Raw genomic sequence first — 12032 nt, 5'->3', positions numbered from 1 at the left:
GGCCCTTATAAGTCAATGGCATATTCCAGGAAGGGCAGACTGTGTAACATACTGTTTTGCCCTATAGGCAGCAGCGGGACAACAACACATCCAAAAGCTCCAATAAACAACCACATAATCTGCAAGCAAGACTATACAGATCAAGAAAAGCAAACATCTAATGGTGCATTTCACACACTGCATTATTAAAGCCCAATATAAAAACTAAAGCGGTGTTAAACTTCAGTAGCACTGCTGGAAATTTAGGATATAGACATGGCTTACAAAATAATAAGAAATATTTATCTGTGCAAGTCATTACACATGTTCATTACAAAATACAGAAGAAACACCTGCGGAGTAAATAAAGCTAGTGATTCATCAACCCAGACACATTTGATGCCAGTCTGAGCCTGTTGATCTCTATAGTCTGAGCAATTCACACTAACAATGACTAATCCTGGACAACATGGAGAAAATAACACTCCAGTCTGACCAAAACTATACATATCACAGAAGTTAGGAAACTTCCAAAAGAAACACCATCACCATTGAAAAATGCTTAATGGTCAAAACATCTTATTCAACATCTTCACACCTGTCAAGTGTTTACCTGAAAACAGCACAAGGGAGCAAAACTGGTCTCTTAGGAGACTTTCCTGGAAAATCTATTTGTTAACTATGTTTTGGAGCATTCTAGCAGGTTTTTAGATAGTAGACCATCTTGGACCAGCAACATATAGCTAAAGGTGGTCCTTCAGATGGATTTCCCAACAGTGAATGTTGTCAGTTTAGCCAATGACTGTATCAGACAACAGATAATATTACAAAAATCATGCTTTAGTGCTGTATTGGCATTATCCAAGAGATAAACTTCAAACCAAACTAAACCCAGACAGCTGACAAGCACTCCAAAGGCTGCAGTAAATTATTTACACCATTCATGAAACTAACCTGGCTAAGATGTAATCAAACACCTGACTGGATATCCAATACAAACTTGGCATTATTTGTTAATTCATTACTGTAACAAATATCGAAAGCATTCATTTGTTTTAATATTACACTGTTGTTTTCATATGTATGGCAACAGTGTATTCTGTCAACGCAGCGCGTGCCCAATATAGCGCGTCACTTTAAGTTTCCCAGCAGCTCGTGCACTGAGTCTGACACGCGCTCAAATTAGATCAGCAAACTTACTTTTTCCGCTGTAATGTGACTTTCGGCAGAATCTGTTTGACAGTGGTCGATATTATCCGTTTAGCGTATCTGAGCTCTAACGTTTGTCACGCAATGAGAAAAATGTTCTTATCTCATAATTCCATGCACTCGGATGTCGATATCAGTCTCGCTCGCGACTCACTTGCTCTTTATGCGCCTTACAATTAGAGGCGGCGCTCTTCATGACGGCCAATGGGAAGTTCAGATAAACTTATAAGGCAAATCCCACTGTTACATTTTTTTTAGCAGTCGGCTGCACTTCATTCTCAACTGTATTGAAGGTTTCAGCTTGGGAAAGCGGTCATGTAAAAATACTTTAGACAGTAAAACAAATAAACAAAACTTAAGACGTTCCAGGATTTTCCAATTTTGTGTTATGGAGTGTAACATATGTCAATTATACCTGCAAAACGGTGTTTCATTAATATCTTAGGACAAATCTAGGCTAAATATCAATCTCGCAATCATATTAAAAATAGTTTTTCTGTTCATTGCACAACACAAAACTATGCATGCATAATTGGAATATTACCCAATTTTTTGTATTGCCCCAAAACGCACGAATCGAGCACCTACAGCCATGTTTTCTTTCTTTCTTTCTTTCTTTCTTTCTTTCTTTCTTTCTCTCTCTCTCTCTCTCTCTCTCTCTCACACACACACACACACACACACAGTTGCATCTTATCTTTTACTGCTCTGTACTAGCTGTGTTCTACAGACGCCTCGTGTTCCAGGCATCAGGTCTCTCTCCTTTAACATGCAATCCAATTCTACCAAACTCACTCACTACTATTCTCTTTATATAAACAATATTTTACTGTAGTAGGCTACATAGCGTTTGAGTCTTGATAGATATGATAAGTGTGCATTTTGTCTTACCTTTAACTGAAGAATAGCTCTGTTGGCACAATCAGCATAGTTTAATCACACACACATGCTGGCAGGTGTTTCATTAGGACAGGCAGCGAATGAATGGTGAACAAGATGTACTCTGTCGCCATCTACTGGATTATTAAAGTATGTGCACACACTCCATGCACATTGAAAGCCCAAAGCGCAATGAGATGCGTTCGCAAGTCTATACCCAACAAACACAGAACGTTCCCATTAGGTTTCCATTTGGTTATTTTGTTGGGAACCAAATAAGAACGTTATAGGAACCAAAAATTGATAGCTGGGTATGGAACAAAAACAGACTAATTTATGTTAAAACAAGGAGCCGTAAAAATCGATTTAGACTGATTTAGACTGTTATGGGAAAGCTGAATTTTCAGCAGCCATTACTTTAGCCTTTAGTGTCACATGATCCTTCAGAAATCATTAACAGTTTTTATCAAATCAGTTTTTGCTGCTTATTATTTTTGTAGAAACTGATGCATTTTTTATTTCAGGATTCTTTGATGGATAGAAATAAAGTTTATTGAACAGCATTTATCTGAAATAGCGATTTATAATTTTACAAAAGATTTCTGTAACTTTTGATGCATTAATGAATATTCTTATTCTTATTATTTTAATCGTACTTAAGTATTAAGTATATCACGGGTTCCTTAACAATATTAACCAGCAAATAAATAAATGATTCTTAAGCACCAGGATCTTGTGACACTGTAGACTGGGGCAATGGCTGCTGAATCGTGTAATGACAGCCATCACAGGAATAAATTACATTTTAAAATATATTCAAATAAAAAACACAGTCGTTTCTGTCGAGCTAGCATATGCCTACTTTTGATTTGTTTCCGTAATTTTTAAAAGCCAGTGTGCTGTCACTTTAATAATTGAGCCATCATGCGCCAAAAACCTTTTCCGGTCTTTTTTTCCCCCTCACAAGTTTCCAAATAATCCACGTCCCAGGCACAGACAGGGTGACTAGCCTAAGCACAAAATGATGCTGAAATTTGTGATATTATCCCTTTGCGTGGGCTTTGTGGTGGGCAGTTCAGTTCACAGAGGGGGACATCTGGACATCACCGAGGCCCTGGAGAAGCATGTGGCGCAGGGACAAACCACTTTAAACGAGATGTTCAGGGAAGTGGAAAAACTGATGGAGGACACCCAGCAAAAACTAGAGGAGGCTGTTCACCAGGTATGACTAGATTAAAAAACAATCCTAACAGATTAACATGTGAATTTTGTTTTGCGCCATGCTGCTTTGAGCGTACAGTAGGATTGTCGCTGACAGATTCGTAAACGAATTGTTCCTTTGAGTCGAATCTTTTCATTGGATCTTTTTAAATCGGTTCACAAAACCTCAAACGAATCTGAGCGAACCGAGTCAACAGGTATGGTTTTTAATAAATAACAAATGTATTAAAATGTGCAAAATGTTTACCGATGTAGATTAATTTTAGTATTGTTCAGCGTATATGTAAATATATTTTGCTTCAACGTTACATGACTGAGTTTATTGCTGAAACAAACTGAACTGGAACACATACAATTTCAACAAATAGTATTATTAATAAAACTTATTCATATGTGTGTGACTGTGTATGTGTGTGTAATGCTACCGAATCGTTTTTGAACTGATTCTTTGAAATGAACTGATTCGCTAAAACGAATCGTAATATTTATATCCGATTTTGTAGTGTATAGTAAGAATTACGATCAAAACATTCACATCTATTATTATTAATTTATTTGAATCAGATGGAGAACGAGTCTTCAAAATCGTTGCTACATGGACGCAACTTTCCTGCCAGTTTTCACAATGAAACCACGAGCGTGATCAAGGTTGGAAATCGAACAGTCCAGCTGATAGAGAGAATCGACAAGGTATTTCTTATTTATTCTGCTCCGTTTATTAGCTTGTACTTGATCTGATTTCGATTTTTATTAGCAACATATATATCACAGAACTGCACAGTGTTAACATGTCTTAGTGCCTTTGTATATTGATATGCCTTGTGTAACTAACACCTGGTTTTCCTCTAGGAAACAGATAATACGACTGGAAAGACTAATTTTTCCAGAACTCTCATTCAGAACACTGAACGTTGGAATGAAGTAGATCACGTGAGTCTATTTCTCATCTATAGCTTTAATGTCTCCTATCACTTCAAGCTGTTGTATGCAATCTAATTTCTGAAAAGTGCTCTGGATTGTTTCCAGCCATATTAAAGGGATATCACACTTTCAATGCACATCCTGGTTAGTAAACATTGGTCTGGCTGCATTGGTCACTCTGGGCAGCGCTATGAACCCTGCAGTGAGTTTGTCGTCACCTAGGCAACATGAGGTTAGAAAGCAGAGTTTATTTATTAAAACCAACATGGATTTTCCACTTCACCAGTCATCAAACTAGGATCCTCTGTTTGCTTGGGAAGCATGTTGCACATCATTACGGAGACTTTTCTAAACATGTTGAATTCTTGTAAACTGTTTGATAAAGCAGTTGAGGGACAGAGGGTCCATATCGGTCCTCTTTCTGCTTGTGTTGCACTGTTACTGTGGTTACCACAGACTAAAATATAAGCTTTTATTTCTTATAAGGCTAATATAAATGTTCTTTACAGAAATTAATCCTTTAAACCCTGGATCTTTCAACATAAACACATTATGTCTTTGTTTTCAAAACTAAATGTGATGTTTTAACTCACAATTCTCTTGAATTACAGTAGTAATTACTCTATTTAACAGCTTTTAATTTAAATAAATTAAATCTACTACATTATATCTATTCCAGAGTAAAAACATTACTAGTAAGGTCCTTATGCATTTCCACAACAATTTAACAGACGGCAGTGTCATTAGAGGCTCTTTGGGCAGGCAGTCTTCTGGCACCATGACAATATATGGTGAAATTAGAACTGCTGGAAAAAATGCATGGAAATTGGTGCACTGGGAATGTGTGGTGGAGAGTTAGTGCCAGCAGCCATGTTACCATGAGGCAGCAATTAGTGGTTTCTCTCTCGTTTTGCACAGCGCCAAATGTGAGCTCACAGTCAAAAGATGAGCATTATGTGTGAGGGATAAAAATATACAGCCGGTAAGTATTGCAAAATGTATCCCATAAATATACAATAAATACATTATTACATGTATTACAAGACAACTAACTAAATGAAATCAATTTTATATATATATATATATATATATATATATATATATATATATATATATATATATATATATATATATATATATATATATATATAATATATAAAATGTGTGTGTGTATGTGTGTTTTAGATTTACCATTTTATTTGTTTTTTATTAATTTTATATATTAGAATTATTAAATGATCTATAATTATTAAAATATAAAATTATTAATAATATTCAGCACACACACACACATATACAGTATATTATATATTACATATGTTTATAGTCTTAGAATGTTTCTATTAATTAATTAGAATTTTTAATTGTAATTACATTAAATGATACATATTTAGTAGTTGACCTGTATATGTAATTGCATTTAATTGTTAATTATTTTAATTGAGGTTTAATTTCATTTTACATGCATTAAGTATGTGTATGTGTAAATATACTATAATTATTAAAATAAATAATTATAATTAATAAATAAAATAATTATGAATAATATACAGCACACACACATACATATATAAATGTGTTTTCACTTAATTATAGTTTTAAATTATTAAATAAAATGACATTCAATTATACATATTTAGTAATTGAAGTAAAAATTATTAATTTCAGTTTCATTTCATTTTACATATAAGTATTATTAAATAAAATATAACTAAATATTAAATTATGAATTGTATACAGCATATATGTACATGTGTGTGTGTATGTGTGTGTGTATAATTTACATATTTAGTTCAAATTATATATTATATAATATTATATTAAAGGGAACCTTTCATGCAAAATTCACTTTTGCATGGTGTTTGGAAATAAATGTGTGGTGGAAGTGTGTGTACACAACCACCCTATAATGATAAAAAATCACGACTTTTTTTTTTTTTTAAATCCCCTTAGATCATAAGCAGTGTCTCCCAACTACATGTTTTCTGATCTGGTGCTAATGTGACGTCACATTAGCCACAGGCCCCGCCCACGAATGTTGACAGACACTGCCGTTATAACATAGAACTGCGAGTTCACAGTGAGTTGTATAAAGTCCGCCATTGCAGCACTGACAAGAATGTCTCCCAAGCGCTTTAGGAGTTCTATAGCTGAATGTATGAATCCACATAACTCTCTCCTTATTCCCGAAATCTGAGCCGCTGAAGAGAAGGTGGTTCTGAAAGTTGCTCCTGAAGGATAGAGCAGTGCCAACTGTTCGTGATCCAGCTACACCTTCAGAAGAAGTATCATGCATTAGTTTTCCAAATTATCTTTCTGAAAGAGCTTCTTGGCACTCTGTAAGGCTAATGTTGCTAAAGCTACAATTATCTGTTTGTTTTCACTGATGCTGCCAGAATGACCGTGAATAGGAATGTGGGAGTTAAAACTGCATATGAAAGCAATGTGAAGTCAACCGCTGGAATTAGTCGAGCTCATAATCGCAAGTGGGGCTTATAAAGTTTGAATGGCACCATGAGTTATTTTTATCGTCTCCCATCTGTGTAATTCATAAAGTGCTTTTTTTTACGCACCGTACAATGAGATGACTGACTTTTAAACCGAGTGCGTTTTCTGTAAAGATAACAGGCTTGTACTAGTAGCGGAGTGTTTATTTGCAAAGGCTAGCACTGGAGCTTGCAAGAGAGACTGCTGCAGAGCTTGAGCATAGTTGCCAACTCTCGCGAGACAAATAAGCAACCGCAGCTTCAAAAACAAGCCCAAAACAAGCCCAATATTTTTTGATAATTTATTATCATCAATATTAATTATTATCAATTATTTATTTCCAATAGCTGAGCCTGCAACATATTAAACTGAAATTACCCCTTTATCTGAATAGCAAAAACATAAGTTATTTTACAAAAAATCAGCAAACTGCAACAAAGCAGGAACAAAACTCATCTCCAGTCACCTGTGAGCAGAGTAGGATTGGAGAGATGGAAAAGGCCAAATATAAAATATAAAAAAACAAATATACTCTTAGTATCAGTAGGCTATAGGCCTACTATATACTATAGGCCTACTTGTTTTTTATTACAGTGATGATAAAACATTGATACAAAACATTGTTAAAAAAAAAAAAAAAAAAATTAGGCTGCCTTATAAAGGAAAGGAAGTCATCCCACTCCTCTACATCTACTACTATCATTGCTTGGATTACAGCGACACACACATTCTTTTTTTAATGTGATTTTTCTCCAATTCCTCATTGAAGAAAAATCACGTAAAAAAAGGCGTCTGAAAGGAGGGGGCAGAATATTTGGCAAATTATGCTTCAGCGCTTATATTTTTGCACTGATTGGCTATTAACTGTGAGCAGACAGAGTGTCAATCAATGCATTGTTTAATACAGTGAACATAAATGAAAAGAAACGAAGTTGCTTGTCAGGTTTACCTAACAAGCAACCCTATTTTATAAAATAAGCCCAAAAAAACGCAACCCGGGATTTTTTCACGCAACTTTACAAAAAAAGAAGCCCAAAGTTGCGTATAATACGCAGACTTGGCATCTATTAGCTTGAGCTCTTGAAGCTCCGCCCTCTTCTCCACGAGCATTCATTTGTATTTAAAGGGAAAGACAAAAAGCGGCGCGTTTTGGTTCATACCCAAGCGGCAACCTCCCGCTCTCTCTTGTGAAGCCAAAAAGGAAGTGACTAAAACTGCAATTCATCGACTGGCCGCTTGAGGCTGGCTTCAAAAGGGAGTCAGTCCCATAGACTCCCCATGTTAAAATGCCCAACTTTACAGCAGAAAAAAAACATGTTTACAGCCTGGTGAAAAAAATGATTTTGGTCTATATAGCTAGTTTTGCCCTTCATGACAACTGTGAGGGGGGTGAATTTTTTATAACTCATCCATTTAAATTATATTAAGCCTTAAAGTTCTGCATAATTAAGGGCGTGGCCACTTGAGTGACAGGTGGATTGCCGCTGCTGACACCGCCGTCGAGCTAGGTGGGTGTGGCTTCAGCAACCAGCTCCCGCCTTTTTGCCCATTTTCGATTATCCGGGATATATCTGCCAAGATGGCGACGGCCCGCTCTGCACACTTTGAGCTTCAAAAACGCTCTTCAGGAGTCTACGGGTGACGTCACAGACATTACATCCATGTTTTTATACAGTCTATGCTCATACCCTAAAAGTGGCAATTTAACAAGCTATAAAAAATGATCTGTAAGGTATTTTAAGTTAAAACTTAACACACACTCTGGGAACATCAGAGACTTATTTTACATCTTGTAAAAAGGGCCATAATAGGTCCCCTTTAATTTAATTAGGTTTTATTGAATTATTATAATTTTGTGATCGTGTCTTCATGTGTTTTCTACAAATTTTGATTTTTTTTTTAAAATATTGTCTTAAAGTATAATTTAAACGCAAACTTCGTGTTCTTTCAGAAAGTTGTTTTTGTCCGTGAGGAATTGAAGGTTTTTTCATGTGACTCACTCACATTAGTCTAGACTCCAGACGCTGTAACTCTGGGGGGAAGGGTGCAGCTGGGCTCTGATGTTGACTGCTGAGTGGTTGGTAGCTGTTACACCTCTCACAGGATTCAAGTTCTGAGGTGGATTTCTGCACCTCCACTTCTGTAAATGTGAAATTAATTATGACACCGATGATGATGTCATCAGGCATTAAAAAATGACTCCTGTTTGTCTGTATTGCACCACAGGCCAGTTTGAGACTATTCTCTATTCTTCATCCAGTTTGTTTGTAAATATTTTCAGCATAGTGTAAATATTCAACATATGTCTTATTTCCCACCTTTTTCTTAGGCTATAAGGTTAAGTCACAAAATTTCCATCAAATCAAGTTCCAGGGTCTCTAACAAAGTACAAGCACACACATGACTGTTTTTGATAATACATTATAATGAGGAGGATGTTCCAGACAACAAAAATGTGGTTTTCAGTTAATGGTAGGTGGGCGTTTCTTTTAGTCCTCAACTGAATTTTTGTCTGGGAGGCGAAACATTTCGTTGGAATTTCCTAACCTAAAGTCCAAAACAAAACTTGCTGTTACAGTATTTTTTTTTCTTTGTGCAACCTACAGCATTGTCTCCAAACTATAGTTACAACAATGCTGTAGGTTGCTTAAAGAAAAAGTTCCCCCAAAATAGAAAAAAAAGGAAAACACTATCATCATGTACTCACCCTCATGCCATTTCCAGACCTCTATGACTGACTTTCTTTTGTGTAACCCAGTTGAAGACGTTTAGTAGAATGTCCACGCTGCTCTTTTCCATATAGTGAAAGTGAATGGTGACCAGACGATGCACTCTACTGCCTGCCACTGTCCGGAAACTGAAGTTGTCTTTTGGGAATTTATCACTGTCATTTCATGGAGTTATGATGTCATATCCTGAACCTGCAGAGTTTATTGTATTAATAGGGTCCTTGGGATGTTTGCTCAACTGTAACTGTAATAACAGTGTTTCTGTAATATATAATGTCAGGTTCATTCTTCTTCATTCAGGAGTGCATGATTGACGAGGACTGTGGGGACGGCAGCTTCTGCCTGTACGAGATCCTCACCTCCAAATGCGTTCTGTGCCAGACAACTAATATGGTCTGTGCTGATTTTGTGTTCACTCTATCTATCTATCTATCTATACAAAAACACAAATTTTATATATATTAATTTCATGTATATATCATTTAAAATATATAAATCACATCTGAAAATGTTATATATATATATATATATAAAATTCCTTTTCTGCTTCTTGAATTGACAGGAGTGCACAAAGGATGTGGAGTGTTGTGGAGATCAGCTGTGTGTGTGGGGTGTTTGTGCTCAGAACAGAACTAAAGGACAGTCTGGAACCATCTGTCAGTACCAGAGCGACTGCAGCCCTCAACACTGCTGCGCCTTTCACAAAGGTTCTTTAATCTTTGTTTAGATTATCATTGTTTTACATTTCTAATAATTCATGGATTGGATTTCCGTGTTCTAAGATTTAAAGTCTGAGATGACGATAAAACTAATGCTATAAATAAAATGCATTTTAAAAGTAGCAAAAATAAGTAAAGGCATAAGTGAAAGTTTTAACCTTTATATAACCAAAAGAAAAAAAAAAGTTAGTTTTAATAAAAAATCAGTTTCTAGAGGAAATCAATTTTAAACATCTTTTCTAGTCCTCCTTTGATTGATTGCACTTTATTCTCGCCATGAATATAGCCTTAGAAGCTGGTATGGCGTTTAAAAGAAAAGAAAGAAAGAAAGAATAAAAAATCAGCCCTTGAGACATAGAAGTGCCTGTATAAACAACCATATTAGATATCAATAAGCAGTTGGTTATGCAGTAAAACATCTGAAAAATATCCAGTTTCACTGGGCCTTCCGGTCCAGATTTCCCTTCAGAGTACTAAATAATTGTTTCCTTGAATTTAGAATCGCACTCCTTTCTCACTCGGTTCACAACGTTCCTCAGTTTTCTTAGCATTCCAACATATTCCCATGATAAAAACCATTTACATTTGCTGTGGTTTTGATGTCACTACATTTCCTGTGGTCTGGAGTCCATCTCATCCTAATCTCCTTCCTTTCTGCTGTACCTCTCTCTGTAGTCTCTGTCTCTCCCACTCTCCTATTTTTAATATTTCTTTGGGGGTTTTTTTCCCCTCTCCAGCCCTGCTCTTCCCCGTGTGCCGCCCCAAGCCACAGGAGGGCCAGGGTTGCCACAGTCACCCCAATCAGCTGATGGATCTGTTACTGTGGGACGAGGAGGGGCCGCAGGAGCACTGCCCCTGTGCTGCAGGCCTGCACTGCCAGCCTCTCAAGTGAGAAAGTTTCTTCACAAATATTCCTTGCATATGTCTAGCTTATGTGTTACAGCTAAAGAAGTTTGGCATGAAAACAATGACGTTTGCATAGACGACTGTGCTTTTTATAACCGTAATCTAGCTACCCAGTCAGATTGCAGCTTCCTGGTAAGACAAAGATGTAGGTATTTTAGTCTGCAGCATGAATCAGATGGGAACTATGTGGGCACTATGAAATTATATATATATATATATATATATATATATATATATATATATAAATATATAATATATAAATATATATATATATATATATATATATATATATATATATATATATATATATATATATGTGTGTGTGTGTGTGTGTATGTATGTAAAATATAGAACGCTCTCTCTCTTTCTCTCTCCCTATATATATATATATATATATAGTACTGCATGTATATTTAATAGTATTTTTTTTTTCAGAGAACAAACAGACTCAAATGTATCTGTTTTATGTTACAGGAATAAATCAGTGTGTGTGCATGAGAGGAACACTTCTGGTTAAGGAAATGTGGACTGATCGCTCCCAATGAAACATTGATCAGTGTTGTAATTTGTAATTTTGTCTCTATTTGTAACATCGAAGTGCCTTATTTTTTCCTCTTAATTCAATGAGAGGAGCTTTAATTTATAGTTTTTGTGTAATTTGTGTGCCACTACATCAAATGGAATTACAAATGTTTTAAACAGATAAGACATGACAACGTTCTGAATATGTGGACCTAGCTGGGCATTATATTCCTTCCAAATAAATATGATTTCTTGCCATTTTTGTCAAACTTATTTTGAAAATCAAATGTTTAAAAGCAAACATTTCAGTTTAAACATTAAATTGCTTGTTGAAATGTGAACAGCAGATGGCAGTATTGAATTGTAGTAGATATGGATGAAGCAAGCAATTTACTGGCTAATTTTCACACAAACGTTTTTCAGATTTCTCATTAAAAACCTGTATTGCTTATAACAATAT

At 35.6% G+C, this 12032-nt stretch overlaps 2 protein-coding genes across 2 annotated transcripts in view; one reads left to right on the top strand and one right to left on the bottom strand.

Moving 5' to 3' along the window:
• LOC109109600 (protein-methionine sulfoxide oxidase mical2b-like) overlaps window positions 1–2435 on the bottom strand; it is a 46574-nt gene extending 44139 nt beyond the window's left edge. The window contains exon 1 of the mRNA XM_042715914.1: window positions 2080–2435. The gene's annotated coding sequence lies outside the window, so the exon portion shown is untranslated. The remainder of the gene's footprint in view (window positions 1–2079) is intronic.
• Window positions 2436–2984: 549 nt separating this feature from the next.
• Window positions 2985–11830, top strand: LOC109109163 (dickkopf-related protein 3-like). The gene is made up of 7 exons (XM_042715313.1): window positions 2985–3289; window positions 3853–3978; window positions 4138–4218; window positions 9726–9818; window positions 9988–10132; window positions 10882–11032; window positions 11525–11830. Exons 1-7 carry the CDS (start codon window positions 3089–3091, stop codon window positions 11565–11567), a joined length of 840 nt encoding a protein of 279 aa, XP_042571247.1. The 5' UTR covers window positions 2985–3088; the 3' UTR covers window positions 11568–11830.
• Window positions 11831–12032: the final 202 nt, after the last annotated feature.

This window comes from Cyprinus carpio, chromosome A25, assembly GCF_018340385.1.
Source record: "Cyprinus carpio isolate SPL01 chromosome A25, ASM1834038v1, whole genome shotgun sequence".
NCBI lineage: Eukaryota > Metazoa > Chordata > Actinopteri > Cypriniformes > Cyprinidae > Cyprinus > Cyprinus carpio.
The sequence above is the reverse complement of the archived record's forward strand: the minus strand, read 5'-3'. Positions and strand labels throughout refer to the sequence as shown.

Bases quoted from the DNA above. Each gene is read 5' to 3' on its own strand.
- LOC109109163 (XM_042715313.1), top strand. From the start codon at position 3,089: ATGATGCTGAAATTTGTGATATTATCCCTTTGCGTGGGCTTTGTGGTG. The intron at 3,290-3,852 runs GTATGACTAGAT...TATTTGAATCAG, and splicing joins TAGAGGAGGCTGTTCACCAG to ATGGAGAACGAGTCTTCAAA. The intron at 3,979-4,137 runs GTATTTCTTATT...GTTTTCCTCTAG, and splicing joins TGATAGAGAGAATCGACAAG to GAAACAGATAATACGACTGG.